Source organism: Mastomys coucha, unplaced genomic scaffold (assembly GCF_008632895.1).
Source record: "Mastomys coucha isolate ucsf_1 unplaced genomic scaffold, UCSF_Mcou_1 pScaffold15, whole genome shotgun sequence".
Classification (NCBI taxonomy): Eukaryota; Metazoa; Chordata; class Mammalia; order Rodentia; family Muridae; genus Mastomys; species Mastomys coucha.
In genome coordinates this window covers 77,445,659-77,460,955 of record NW_022196897.1, presented here as the reverse complement: position 1 = coordinate 77,460,955, position 15,297 = coordinate 77,445,659, and the positions used below count along the sequence as shown (strand labels likewise).

The 15,297-nt window shown below is 41.6% G+C and overlaps 1 protein-coding gene across 2 annotated transcripts in view; it reads left to right on the top strand.

Annotated features, from left to right (window-relative positions):
- Nucleotides 1–15,297, top strand: part of CUNH11orf49 (chromosome unknown C11orf49 homolog) — a 167,089-nt gene that overhangs the window by 53,600 nt on the left and 98,192 nt on the right. For both annotated transcript variants that reach the window (XM_031371004.1, XM_031371003.1), the window contains exon 3: nt 6,770–6,900. In XM_031371004.1, the coding sequence (XP_031226864.1) occupies nt 6,770–6,900 (131 nt within the window). The remainder of the gene's footprint in view (nt 1–6,769; nt 6,901–15,297) is intronic.

The following is a 15,297-nucleotide window of genomic DNA, read 5'->3' as shown; positions in this document are numbered from 1 at the left end:
GAATATGACAAAAAAGGTATTATAGGTATTGAAGGGGGGTCTCTGGGAGGAGTTAGGGTACAAAAGGGAAACAAGAATGTGATTTAATTCTATTTACTTAAAATATGTTTTTAAATGTTAACAAATTCAGATAAATTGAAATCATGTATCTTTTCTCATCATAATGCAATAAAACTTAAATCAAAAAAAAAAAAAAGAAATGTGTTTGGAAGACTTCAAAAGGAAGTTTGAAACTCTAGCGGGTAGGTGTGTGGTGCACACTCGGAATCCTAGCACTCAGAAGAAGACTGAACCAGGAGCGTTGTGAACTCAAGAACATTATGGAGGCAGCAAGATGGTGTAGTGGGTAAAAGTGTGTGTTCCAAGAGCTGCTGATCTGAGTTCAGCCTCAGAACCTCACCAAGACAGGATGATTGCCCTGAAGTTTGTGGCTGGCCAGCCTGGAGTATGCAGCATAACAGAAACAACAAAAGAGATTCTGCCTTGGTCAAGTGGGAGGAGAGAACCAACTCTTGAAGTTGCCTTCTGACCTCCACATGTGTGTCATGCACTCATGTGTTCACACTCAAGTGTACACACACACACACACACACACACACACACTGAGAGAGAGAGAGAGAGAGAGAGAGAGAAAGAGAGAGAGAAAGAGAGAGAGAGAGAGAGAGAGAATTCTGACATTCTGGCCTATATAGTGAGACTGTCCTAAAGAAGAAAGAGGAGGCTAGAGAGATGGTTCAGTTCCCAGCACCCACACTGAGCAGCATGCAACCACCTATAACCCTAGCTCCATGGGCTGCAAGGCCTACCCTTCTGCCTCCAAAGATGCTTGCACTCATGTTCACACCCACACCCACAATTACATAATGACAAAAAAAAAAAAAAAAAAAAAAAAAAAAAAAAAAAGAAAAAAAAGAAAAAGAAAAGAAAAAAAATCAAGCTTGGGCAGGAACTTGACTATTATAAACAAAGGTCCTAAACTGGTGAAATGGCCAGTGGATACAGGTACCTGCTGCCAAGCCTGGTAGCCTGTAGGGAGCACACTGGCAGTAGCCTGAGTTCCATTCCTTAGAACTTTGTGGTGGAAGGAGAAAAATCCACTCTTACAGGGTGTTCTCATGACACACAGTGATACACAGAAACACACCTACACACATACAAGATCATCAGCATAGAAATACTGTAAGCCAAGATCCTGCCAGGGAGAGCTTATTCTCAAAGAGAAGCAGCATGTGAGAACTAAGTCCCTTGGCGTAGCTTCTCTGTGGAGTTAACCTGTATGGAAACAGGCTCCTCTACCCTTAGCAACAGGCCTATTTGTGACAAGTGCTTTATTCTACTTCTATTTTAGGAAGATTCTTTATAAATCTGGTGACTGCATTTAAAGTGACCAAGGAAAGAAACTAGGGCTTTATCTTCCTCCTACAGAGACTTTCCATAGCTCTTAAGGCCTGTGAGCTATTATAAGCTTTTCTCTTCTTAATGCAATATCACTGTCTGAAGATGAACTCTGCTATGGTAGTTACTTTGGCAGAAAAAAATAATCTTGGTTTGAAATGCCAGTGCTTTAAACTATTGCAAGAGAGACCTGATAGGCTCATCTGGGTCTTTCACTGTTTCAGAAATTATGAATTGCATCTGCCACTAACAGCTCAGTTTCCTGGATTGGTTCACCTATGCCTATACAGTGAGACAGTGATTGAAGAATGATTTGCCCTGTGGTAGTAAATTAATCTGCTTTAGCTCCAGATGGGTTGAATGTGTGAGTGCTGCACCTGCCCAAGAGATTCACAAATGAAAGACACACACACACACACACACACACACACACACAAAACCAGCTAATAATTTTGATATGCCTTGACTGGCTCAATGGTTGTACACTTCTTTTTTTTTTAAAAAAAAGATTTATTTATTTTATTTTATGTGTATGAATACACTGTAGTTGCACAGATGGCCATGACCCATCATGTGGCTGCTGGGAATTGAACTCAGGACCTCTGCTCACTTCAGCCCTGCTTTCTCTGGCATAATACACTGTAGCTATCTTCAGACACACCAGAAGAGGGTGTCAGATCTCATCACAGATGGTTGTGAGCCACCATGTGGTTGCTGGGATCTGAACTCAGGACCTTCGGAAGAACAGTCAGTGCTCTTACCTGCTGAGCCATCTCACCAGCCCGGTTGTACACTTCTAAACCTCCCGGTGGCTTAGCAAACACTCCCCTCTGGTATTCCTAGCTTAGTACCTTCTAATTTTATATTTTATCTCTGCTGCCCTGTTACCTTCTGGACTGCCTCCTACCCCCACCCCAAGCCCCGCCCCCAGGGATGCTTTACCTTTCCACCTACATTGCTGGATGATTTTCTCTCCTACAGCTCTCAAATCTCCAAGTCATGACAATTCTTCCCTTCTTCCCCTCTCCTCTGTCCTTTGCCCACACAATCTAAAAGTTCCACCTCCATCTCCCTGCCCAGCCAATTGGTTCTACAGCAATTCTTTATTACCAGTCTAAGCCAGCTGGGGGCAGGGACCCTCAGGTCTGGAAGTGCGGCTTTTAGGAGTCAAATTATGACAAAGCATTAGAACCAATTCCCAACAAGCCCCTACTGAATTTCTTCCAAAATCTCTTCTTGTTGTTTTATATTTTCTTTCTTTTTTTAAAAAAGATTTATTTATTTTATTTATATGAGTATACTGTATCTGTCTTCAGACACACCAGAAGAGGGCATCAGATCTCATTACTGATGGTTGTGAGCCACCATGTGGTTGCTGGGAGTTGAACTCAGGACCTCTGGAAGAGCAGTCAGTGAACTTAAATCCTGAGCTATCACTCCAGCCCCATTTTCTTTTTTGTGTATGACACATGAAGATCAAAAAATCAATGTTTTTTGGTTTGGTTTTTTTTTCTTTGTTTTGTTTGTTTTGTTTTGTTTTGTTTTGTTTTGAGACAGAGTCTATGTAAGGTCTTAGACCTCACTATGTAGACCAGGCTAACCTCAAACTTACAAAGATCTGACAGCCTCTGCCTTCCAAATACTGGGATTAAAGATGTTAACTGGCCTAGAAGACAACATTCAAGAGTTAGTTCTCTCTTTCCAATGTGTAGATCCCAGGGATCAAGTTCAGGTCATCAGACAGTGCTCCTTACTGTGGGGCTGTCAGAGTACTCCTCGCCACAGTCCAGATCTTGGCTATTCCACTTGTAACTAAGCTACTGTTGACAGCATGAAGACAAAGAGGCTCAGCAGGCACCTGCAATGTGCCAGGGTTTGGATTTGGATTTGTTTTAGATTTATTTATTTATTTATTTTATGTGTATAAGTACACTGTAGCTGTACAGATGGCCATGAGCTATCATGTGTGTGGCTGCTGGGAATTCAACTCAGGACCTCTTCTGGCCCCACTTGCTCCGGCCCCACTCGCTCTGGCCCCACTCACTCTGGCGTAATACACTGTAGCTATCTTCAGACACACCAGAAGAGGGCGTCCGATCTCATTACAGGTGGTTGTGAGCCACCATGTGGTTGCTGAAATCCAAACTCAGGACCTTCGAAAGAGCAGTCAGTGCTCTTACCCCCTGAGCCATGTCACCAGCCCCTGGATTGTTTTTCCTAAATCACATTATTGACTGACTTAGAGTATGTGTGTGTGTATGGGCTTGTGTCAAGGGCTCCCTTCCTCTCCCTCTTCCTCTTCCCATCCTCTCTCCCTCCCTCCATCCCTCCCTCTCTCTCTCTTTGTGTGTGTGTGTACATACATACGAGTGCCATGGAGTACCTTTGGAGGTCAGAGGCCAGCTAGCCAGAGTCAGTTCTCTCTACATACCATGTGGGTCACAGGTCTCGAAGGCAGATGCCTTTACCTGCTGAGCCATCTAGATGTTTGGGTCTCTGTGTTCTAGTCCGCTTACACTTTTTTATTGCTTCAGAGAATGCACAGTCAATGAACCCAACAGCTTTCCTGATTCATATCAGTGTACAGAAGCTCATTCCAAGTGCACTACATATTAAAACCACCTTTGTTAAAATCCTTATACGCAGGATCCTCTCTCACTTTCTCCCACAGTAGGTATACTGCACATTCAAAAGCAAAATGGCAGATGGTCACAGGACAGTGAAGAAGATAGGAACACTGTGGCTGAATTCATGTCTGGGAAGGTCTTTGGAGCTCTGTAGAAGGAGCAGAGGTTGAGGCAGCTTGTGCTCCAGTGTGTTGTCTAAACTGCTTCAGGGTTCTGCAACACAGGCTGAATGGTCACGCTCCACCGACATCTCTCATCAAGTTACTGTTGCCAAATTCTGTAGTAGATAGGCAGTGCAAAGAAAACATTTAAGAGCTTTAGGCCTTGTCTGAGCTTCACAAGGAAGGAAAGAACAAATCCAGGAATTGTTACTTCAGGGACCAATTTGTACAGAGGAACATATCTTTAGGGTTTGCCAACTTTTTGAAGAACAAAACTCCAGTCTTTCAGCAAAGCCCCAACAACTGAAAAGAATGAGTTTTCATAGTGAAATTTGAATACCCAGTGGTTCATGCTATGCAGGAATTCAGCAACAGGGTCTGTGACATCATCATGGTATTATGGAGTATAAAGTCATCCTCTGTAAGACCTGGATGATTTTATTTGCTCCTCGGTGACAGGGAAAACCTCCCATTCAAGATGTTCACTGACATCCCAGCCTACACGAAGAAAACTGATGGAAGGAAGCTAGCCAATAAGCATGGCTAGGGGCCTCAGTGAGAAAGAAAGCAATAGAAATGGTCTTTAAATAACAAAATTTGGTAAGAAAAACACAAAATTAACAAAAACATGTCTTCTTCTTAAAGTGTTTCTAAACACAGCCTCATTTTGCCTGTGAGATAATGGGCCTGAGTTGCAATTGGAATAGAATCACAAAAAGACTATTGCATTCAAGAACATTGCATTTGAGGTAGTATTTCAAACTACACTGAGGGGCTGGAGAGATGGCTCAGTGGTTAAGAGCACATACTTGCAGAGGACCCAAGTTTAATTCTTATCATTCACATTAGGTGATTCACAACTGCCTGTAACTCTATCTCCAAGGGGATCAAAAACCTTTGGCTCTGTGGGCACCTCCAGCCTCATGCACACACACACACACACACACACACACACACACACACACACACACACAAACACATACACACACACACACACAAACACATACACACACACAAACACATACACACACACACACACAAACACACACACACACACAAACACATACACACACACACACAAACACACACACACACACACACTCTTAAAGAAAAATCCTGTACTGAGGATATGATTTCATATCATTAGTTCCTTCACAGTGTATTCCATGACCTAGACACTAACTTTCTGCCCTAAATATAAAACACACATTGGGACCATTTTTTTTCAGGACAGCTTATAAATTTAGAATACAGCATCATCATTTTAGACTCCAGTTGCTGGAAATGTAGTCTGCCCCATTTCCCTATGTTGGCTCATTTGCTGTATTTTTCATTTTCCTTCTGTAAGATGACAATGGCATTGCTCATGGCCAGGTTAACCCTTTCATAACTTTAAAGGTCTCTAATACCACATCTCGCCAGATGTTCCCAGCTGACCCTGTAATGTATTAAAAGTTGATTTCTGTGGTAGTTTTCTATGAGATAGCATTTAATTCTGCTGTTTCATTGCAGCACTGTTAATATTAGGAAGGCTGACTTTATCTTAAAAGGTAACATATTATGTTAAAGGCAATAGACAATCTCCCTTGAGTGGGCTTATCTGTGAGAAGGGAAATGCACTAGATGACTCTTGAAATATTTACTTGTTCAGTTCAGTGATCTGTACCCTCCTTTTATATGGTCACCAAATGAAAACTGGAATTTGGAATTACTCATGTGCCCTCATTGCTTGCCACACTCAGTTTAGAGCCTGTGTTGCTACAAAAATGGACATGTTTTACACTTGACCTTTCCCTGTCAGAGCTTTCTGGAGTCTGAAAGCTGCCCTTGGTGGTGACGATTACTGGAGAATTGCCTAGACTCCTATGGAATTTCCATTTTCGGATTATACTGGGCTGTACAGCTTCTATTTCTTTGGCAGGAAAACCCAAAGGCAACAGAATACATTTTCCCTCCTTTCTCTGGCTTAGTTTAAACAGTGAGTCACATGGGCCCAGGGGCTTTGCTTCGTATTCTCATGTGGGGGCCAATTTCTACTCTTATTTTAATTTGTCTCTAGTGTTCCTTCGGAATTCTTTATATCCTGTGGTACATAGGGTATGTCTTTGAGTTATAGTTGTGGTGTACATGGTGCAGTAGTAGCCCTAAAGAAGATAGCAGTCCAGGTCTGTCCTTGGCCATGTCAGCCTTGCAGCAGTGGGATAGGTTGGGCTAGTACTAAGGATGTCTTTAAGGAAGCAAGGACTGCTCAGGGCATTTGCAGAGCCAGGTGGAGTGGAGGAAAATATTCCCCAGAAAACTCAAGTAGTGGTTTCATCGAAGTAATGACAAGGATGCTCTATTAACCTAAAACTTCCCTGGGAGGCCCACTTAGAGAGGTGGACACGACTTCCCAGAGGGCTGTGGTTGTATGAAGGCTTTTTCGTAGAAGGACTTGATCTAATCTGCAGTTCAGAATTTTGTTAGTGGAAAAACCAGATACCCCTCCCTTGTTCATAAGTGGTTCTGTCTGATTTTACCTTTCCATTCTGGATCCAGCCTTCTGAGTCTCATCTAATGAGGAATTCTCCATTTTTCTCTTTCTAGTTTTAACAGCGTATGCCAAGGAACTCACATTCTCTTCCGGGAATTCAGCTTTATACAAGCCACACCTCATAATAGAGCATCATTTCTTCGGGCCTTCTGGAGATGCTTCCGAACTGTAGGCAAAAATGGCGGTAAGTGTTCTCAACTCTATTTTGCCCCATTTCCAACCACCCCCCTTTCTATTCTTTCCAAAATTTTCCTTTAAAAAATCATTTATATATTGGATATGTATTTATATGTGTATGTAGGTTGCAAAGTGACACATTCAGGCTGTTTAGAATGTGTGTTTGGAGATAATGGTGCACATTTGAAGTTCATAGGACAGCTCTGAGGAACTGTTTCTCTCTTTCCACCTTGTGGGTTCTGGCAGCAAGTGCATTTCTTCCTACTGATCCATCTTGCCTGCCCCCATCTGTCTTTATTATTGTCCTATAAATACAGTATGATTGTAGGCTTTGGGATACCTTATTCTGAGGTGACAACTCTGCCGGGTCAGAAATGTTATTAGCCATCATCACAATGTACCCATCAGGAACCAAGTATCACTCTGAGGACATGAAGTATAATAACTAGCTTAACTTTCATAGCAGCTCTTCCTGTGAGCTACTATAATCTCCATCTTATAAATAATGTAACAGGACTAGAGAGCTAAGCAGTGTGGAAGATTACATAGCATAACAGACCCTCTTTAGTACCCTTGCAGCCTGACTCCAAAGTCCTTGCTCTTGGCAAATAGTAGGAATAGTGTCAGTGTTGTACAGTAAATAAAAGGAACAGTGTGAATGCAGACAGACTACATTTTACAGCATTTCATTTGACTGCATTTTGTAGCTTTGTGTTCTTTACAGTTTCAAGCTTTGTGGCAGGTCCCTACCATGCAAGGGTAGCAGCATCATTTCTTCAACAGTGTGTGTGTGTTCTCTCTCCCCCTCTCCCTCTCTCTCGATACCTTCAATATTTTAAACTATTTCTTTATCACTACATATTTTGCGGTGATGCCGCTGAGTGGTCTTTGATCTTACTGTGGTTTTTGTTTGGATGCCATAACTGATGCCCGTATAAGACAATGAACTTCACATTTAAGAGTTCTGAATGTTCTGCAATGACCCACATCCCTATCTTACTCCCTCTCCTTAGGCCTCTTTGATCTCTAAGACACAAACCACAAACATTGAAATTAGGCAATTACTAACCCTATAGTGTCCTCTAAGCGTGTAAGGACAAAAAAAAAAAGGATGATGTCGTATCACTTGAAATCAGAACTTAAAAATGTTCAAACCCTGAGAGAAGCCAAATCCTTTTAGATCAGCCAATTGTGAGTATAAAGGGAAAAATCCTGAAGGAAATATTTTTGGGGTATTCAATGATATCAACTCAAATGATAGGAAAAAACAACTGTTGAGCTGGACATAGTGGCACATACCTAGTACTTGGGAGGCTGAGGTAGAAGGATCATGTAGCCTGTGCTATATAGCAAGACTTCAAAACATATGGGGGAGAGGAGGCTGAGAGTAAACTCAGGGATTGAGAGCACTTGTTGCTCTTGCAAAAGACCTGAGTTAAGTTCCCAACATTGACACAGTGGCTCACAACCCTCTGTAACTCCAGTTTCAGGAGATCTAATGCTGTCTTCTGACCTCTGTGGGCACCAGGCAGAACATGGTATACATATGTTCATGAAAGCAAAGCACTTATACACATCAAATAAATCTAAAAAAATTAAAACACATTTAGGGAAGAAAGGAAAATGGTAGTAAGGAGGGAGGGGAAACAGAGGGAAGAAGGAGCAGGGAGGGAGAGGGGGAGGGAGGAAGAGAGAGAGAGAATGAGAACATAAACACAAGCAGCTTATTGCTAATATGAACTTTTAGTGGTCAGCAGTGGTCAGAATAGAAGATTAAACTAACCACAATATTCCCTTGAACCAAAGCTGGTCCACAGCAAGGCCCCACTCTCTTCAGCTCTGAGGGCTCAGAGAGACTGCAGATGTCTGATGCTAGCAGAGGGGAGTTCATGGGTCTGGGGAATGAAACCACCTCTGAATCACAACAGGACAGCTGACAATAGCTGACCCAAAACAGCAGATTCTCAGGTAGAGGAAAGCGCTTTCTGTTGGAAGAAGATGCCATCGAGAGCTTTCATAGATGAAGAGAAGTCAGTGCACAGGTTCACAGCACTGGGGGACAGGCTGCCTTTCCTGTAAGAACTGATGAGCTATGACTTTAGTTGAAGCCAGTGCTCATTTTGAAAATTCTAGGGCCCCTGAGAAGCGCACCAACTCTCCTCCGCCTGTACTCTGTACATGAAGCACATGGCCTGTGCTCAATACATAAGGCACATAAGGCCTATGCTCTGTACATATAGCACATCTGCCTATGCTCTGCACATGAAGCATATCTTCCTGTGCTCTGCACATGAAGCACAGAGTATAAACAGCTGCACATCTGTTTACAACTCAGTTTATGAACACTGTAAACGTACTCTAGGTCTTACAGCTCAGATAGATCCTTTTCAAAATATTAATCTCATTGTCAATGTACCTGGTCACCCAAGAGCTGTACAAAATGTTGATGATGTTTTCACGCCTACTAAAACAATGTCTATTCCACACCCACAGGCCAAGGAGTAAGTCGTTTTTATTGGTAGGTTGGGGAAAGGTTTTAGAACAACCTTTTTTTTTTTTTTTTTTTTTTACGTTAACATGAGCATTATAGAAAACAAAAATGTAAGAAGAAAGAACAAAGATACCTGTAATCATAAGCTGTTAACTGGACCTGTCCTTTTAGGTCCTATATATGTATACAGTGTTCCAGTTATGATTATGATGCCTAAAATCACACTTTTTCATACATTGTGACCATTCACCAATTCAAAAATCCCAAAGCTACATGACTGTTTTGATAAGTAAAATATACCATATCAGTGTGTTAGAAAAAAAATTGTAATCCCACCTTTCTTGGAGATAAAACCACCAAAGAGCAATCTCAAGATAGAAGCATTTTCAGTCATAATTAAAATCCCATGTTCTCCAAATGCTCCAGTTAAATGATTCGCAGCCCAACAAAATGCACTAATATGATATTTCCCTGAGAGTTTATCAGACTTGTGCTATTAAGGTATCAGCATATTCCTGTAGTCCAGCCATAGATACACACACAGTAATATTGCTGAGCACAGCAGGCCACCTCTCCCTGCAGGCTTCCTTTTGCCCTGCTGCTAGCCTAATGAACAAGTCCTGACTCACGCTGCTCAAAGGCGATCTAACAGTTCAATGGCTAAGATGCATCTTTTCTATTGACTATGACAGATATTTGTAAGTTGATTAATACAGTCACTTCCAGGACATCTATAAAGCATAAACATGAAATAAAGTAAGCTTTGTATACCATAGACACAAATACTTTACCAAAAATGTGCAACAGATCTATGGTTATAATTGAAACGCATCTTCTAGATGTAGAAACACTAGCAAAGAGACTTGTCCACAGCCTTCTTCTCTTGGCCATTTCAAGAAGTAATTTCAATTAACATCTTACTGCCTCAAATACATTTGTAGGGCAATTGCTATCATAAAAGAGCGGATCCTCTGATGGATCTGGGCAAAATAAATTGAAACTTTCTGAAAGGATTTGTTCTGCCATTTTAGTTTCATTTAGTTTCCTGAGGAACTGGTCATGATGACACACACCTTTAGTCCCAGCCCTCAGAAAGCAGAGGCAGGCAGATCTCTGAGTTCGAGGCCAACCTGGTCTACAGAGTGAGTTCCAGGGCAGCACTTGGAAGGAAGACAGGAAGATCAGGAGTTCAGGCTTGTTCTTGCCTATATATCAAGTTCAAGGCAAACCTGGGCTATGTGACACCCTGTTTCAAAAACCAAATCAACAAAAATATCATTCATGATTCATGGAAGGAGGTTCAAATATCAACAATAACAGTTTGGAAGAAGTTGATTCCAACATCATGAGAAGTTCTATTCTTGAGAGAAGGTTACTACAGAAGTGGAGAAATGGCAAGAGACCTAGAATTAGAGTGGAACCTGAAGGTGTGAAGCAACTGACATGACCTCATCCCAAATGCTGGCAAGAAGCCACTGCTTTTCCTGAGTGAGCAGAGAAACTGTCTTGACAGTGAGTCCTCTCTGCCCAGAGACAGGCAAACACATCATGTGGGAAATAGAGAGGATTTAGAATCTGCTGCAAATTCAGTTATTGACATAGTGCCAGCTCTTGAGAGGGTTCAGTCCAGTTTTGGAAGATTCTCCATTGTGTGTATAGTGCTATCAAACAGCATCCCAAGGGACAGAAAGATTTCCACAAAAAGAAGAGCTGATATATGTGACAGATTTCACTGTTGTCCCATTTTAGGAACTTGCCCCAGCCATCCAGCCTATCCACTACCTTCCTGGCAGGTCAACAGCCATCAACACTGAAGCAGGACCCTTCAACAGCAACAACAAAAAAACCTCACCAAAGGCTCAGATGATTGTTAGCATTTTTTAGTGATAAACTATTTTTAAGCTAAGTATATATATTGTAGTTTTAGATATTATACTTGTACACTTAATAGACCATAGTGTAGTATAAATGTAAATGTAGGTAGTGTTCATGGGGACGGAAGGGCACTTTCTGTTATCAACTCTGGTTGGTGATCAGACTTGGGCTCTAAAATGAAGTAAGGGTTCAGGTTCCTGGCCTGGACCACAGAGGAGGAATACTAGACTTAAACGGGATCCAATGGCACAGGCCTGGGACTCTAGCTCTCTGGAGGCTGCAGTAGAAGAATCTCATTCAAAGTAGGCCTGAGCTAGTGAATAAGCAAAGGCCAGCCTGGGCAACTTGGGCTAAATTCTTTCTCAAAATAAAGGAGCTTAGGGCTTAGCTCAGTGGGAGTTCACTTGCATAAAGGTGGTGGGTCATGGGTTCAGTTCCTAGTACCCACCCCCAAATATTGTGGGTGAGCAACAGATTTATTAAAGAAAATATTGTTTGACTTTTAAAAAGTTGTGATAGATTCTACATAGGAAAACTCTCATTTTAGCCGTTTTAATGCACAGTTTTATGATACTCATTATATCATATCACAGCCATTACCACCTCCCAGATCTGGCATGTTTGCACCTTGCAGAACCCATTGTAGATAACGCCTCCATTCTCTCTCATGTCTATTTCATATAAGGAATTATACAGAGTCACAGTGTTGTCCTTTGTTCACCAAGTCTAATGTCCTCAAAGTTTCTAGGACTGAGAATGCACTTCAGGTTATAGAATGCTTGCCTAGCAGGCACAGAACCTAGGGTTTATCCTCAGCACTGCTTAAAACTGGGCATGGAGGTACATTCCTGTGACCCTGTCACTCAAGGGGCAGAGGCAGAAGGGTCATAAACTCAAGGCTATTCTTGGCTATCTACTGAGTTCAAGGCTAGCTGAGCTACAAGAGATCCTTTCTCAAAAAACAACCAATTAAACTCAGTTTAAATAGAGATCCTAACTTTAAAAAAGGGAAGGTCTAAGTCATTTCCTCAGTCAGCAAATCCTTTTGGAGGCTTGCTGTATTAGGTAAGTGGGTGGGCATAGTGTTCAGTTGTTCTCATTGAGCTTACAAGCTCCCTGATGTTGCTTTGGGCAGTACTCTGCTTCTTTATGTATGGCCACTCGAACCCTTAAAGAATGGTCCAATATCTTGTTAGATCATTTCAACTATCCTGACAAACAGATAATATGGGTATTATTTTGCCCATTTTGTAACTAATCAGATTGTATAGCGTGGACGACTCCCCGTTAGAGAAGTTCACACCCATACTCTCAAGTGTGTTCTACTTTCCGAGCACCTTCTCTCTTATGCCTCATGCTTTGGCCTATATTAAAATCAAATACAAATCTGGGCTCTGTGGAAGAAAAGGAATGAAATAAATAAATGGGAATTGTTTAACTTGGAGGAAGGCTGCACAGTTGGCTCACTGTCAAGCTGTGGTAGATCTGGATTCACTGATGTGCTCATGGAAGGCTTTTTCTTCTATTTCTACTTTGATTGCTGCTTCCTTGACTTGTAATCCTAGAGATCACTCATATCTGTTTTCCTGAGGCACAAGAAGTATCTGGTGTACTAGCAATAACATCCTTCTCTTTACAGAATGAAAGGCGGACTCAACTTTTAAGTGAACCAGCCCTCTGGTCATTATGTGTATATAGACACCCATACGTTGGGTGAATTCTATACTTTCACCAGGATTTGCCAGTCCTTTCTTAGTCCCTTGGTCAGCCATAAGAGACTCATTGAAGATCTCTAATGCCACAGAATGTTGGATTGGTTTTGGTGATATGGCATATGGAGATAACTATGGAAAACAGTCCAAATAGCCTTATTTTTTTTCCTAATTTAGAAATCATACCTCTTCAGGAATTTATTTACTTTCACAGGGGAATCATATAGCATTTGAACTCTAAGCAGATGTGGATTTCTTTATCTTTCTAATCACAGCTGTCTGTGATGCATCCAGCTGCTGAGGGAAAGCAGCCCCCATATTCTCTCTGATCCTCTCAGGCCATAAACAAGACCTAGATTTCAGCCTGGACACTCATTTGTAGGCTTCTCAGTTATGCAGCTTCGGATTTCTTAAAGACTAGTTGCAAAGTTTGTATCTAGATGTGCCTAAAATCTTTCCTTAAACACTTTTGATACTGTTTTTTTTCCAGGAAACTTTGGAAAACCTTCCAGAATGTGTCAGTTCCCAGTTTAATCTGGAATGAGCAAAAGCTCTTGGAGGCAGAGCTTGGAAGGAAGAGATTTATTAACCCCCACCTCAGTTAGATGCCAGAGCCAACTCAGCCAAGCTGTACTATGCCGTTTTTCTGCAGATAATTTCCTTAAAGCATCATGTTCATATTTCAGCATTAGCAGGAAGAGGCCAAACCTTCTGGGAGGTAGCAAAGGAGGCTAGAGTTCCAGCACAGCATTTCTAAAACGAAGCCACCTGTAGAAACTTAGGGCGCTGACCCTCCGGCAAGAAACATTCTCTTCCAGCTTTTAGCAAGTTCAGGGATGCGATGTCATTTCTGCACGACTGAGTTCTGAATGATGCTAATTTCCCTGGGTCTGAGTTTCAGATAATCTCATGAACACTACAGTAAGCCTCTTGCTATCTGGGCAACTTTAGACTTTTGGAAGCAGAAAGATCTATTCAAATGTAAAAGACCTTTAAAATTCATCTCCTTGCTTTGGTATTTCTTTCAGTGTGGAGAGATTAATCTGAATTTTCTGAGCCTAGAAAAGACTGAAATTCTTTTGAAGTAAATCTTTACTTCTGTTTGGGAGTATCAGCCCCAAAGAGCTTTTTGTTCTGTTTCTTTCCAGTAAGGATGTAGCTAAGGGCTTTTGTTCTTTACCAAGAGAAAGACGTATTTGATAGATATTCTCAGTGAATAAAATAACCATAGGCGCTTCTACTGTGAAGAAGTGTCTACAAGAGAATTGTCATCATATTACAAATAATTAGAAAGGCAGATGTTATCTGAAACAACTGTTTGCCCAGCAGTGGGAGCTGAAAAGCAGTGGTAGTTCCCTTCCCTTCCCTTTCCCTCCACTCCCCTCCCTTTTTCTTTCTTTCTTTCTTTCTTCCTTTCTTTCTTTCTTTCTTTCTTTCTTTCTTTCTTTCTTTCTTTCTTCCTTCCTTCCTTCCTTCCTTCCTTCCTCCCTCCCTCCCTCTCTTTCTTTCTTTCTTTCTTTCTTTTTTCCTTTCTTTCTTCTCTCTGTCTTTCTTCTTTTTTTCTTTCTCTTTCTCTCTCCTCTCTCTCTTTTTCTTTCTTTTTGTTGTGGTTGTTGTTGTTTTTCAAGGCAGGGTTTCTCTGTGTAGCCCTGGCTGTCCTGGAACTCTCTCTGTCATCTAGGCTGGCCTTGAACTCAAGAGATCCACCTGTCTCTGCCTCCCAAGTGCTAGGATAAAAGGTGAGCACCACTATCTCCTGGCATTTCCGTTCCTCTTCTTTCTGTCTTTTCTTTTATTATTTATCCATTTACTTATTTTGTGACTGGGCCTCACTTTGTACCCTTTGTTGTTTGTTTTGAGATGGGGGTCTCAAGAATCTCAGGCCAGCTTCAAAGTTTCTATGTAGACAAAGATGACCGTAAACTCCAGTCCCCCTGCCTCTACCTCCCAAGTGCTGGGATTACAGGCTTCCCATCTGAGAGTCACAGTAACAGTGTAAGGCAAGAGATAGGCAAACAACAGGACAGTTTTCTGGAGTTACACAGGTATAAACTGGGTTTAGGAAGGATGAGGTGGCCAGACTTTGTGGGCTAGACTATTAGTGAGAAAGGTTATTCAGGGATATGTGAATCTCTAACTACAAACATCGTACATTTTATGGGTTTATAGAACCACCAGAAAACAGAAAGCCAGACATTCCAGTCACATGGAAAGACCTTGAAATACGCTTGGTGTTTACTGGGTAAAAATCAGAACAGCTTAAAAGCACACTATTAAGGGGTAAGGTATAGCTCAGGGGTTTAATACATACATAGCATGCACATGG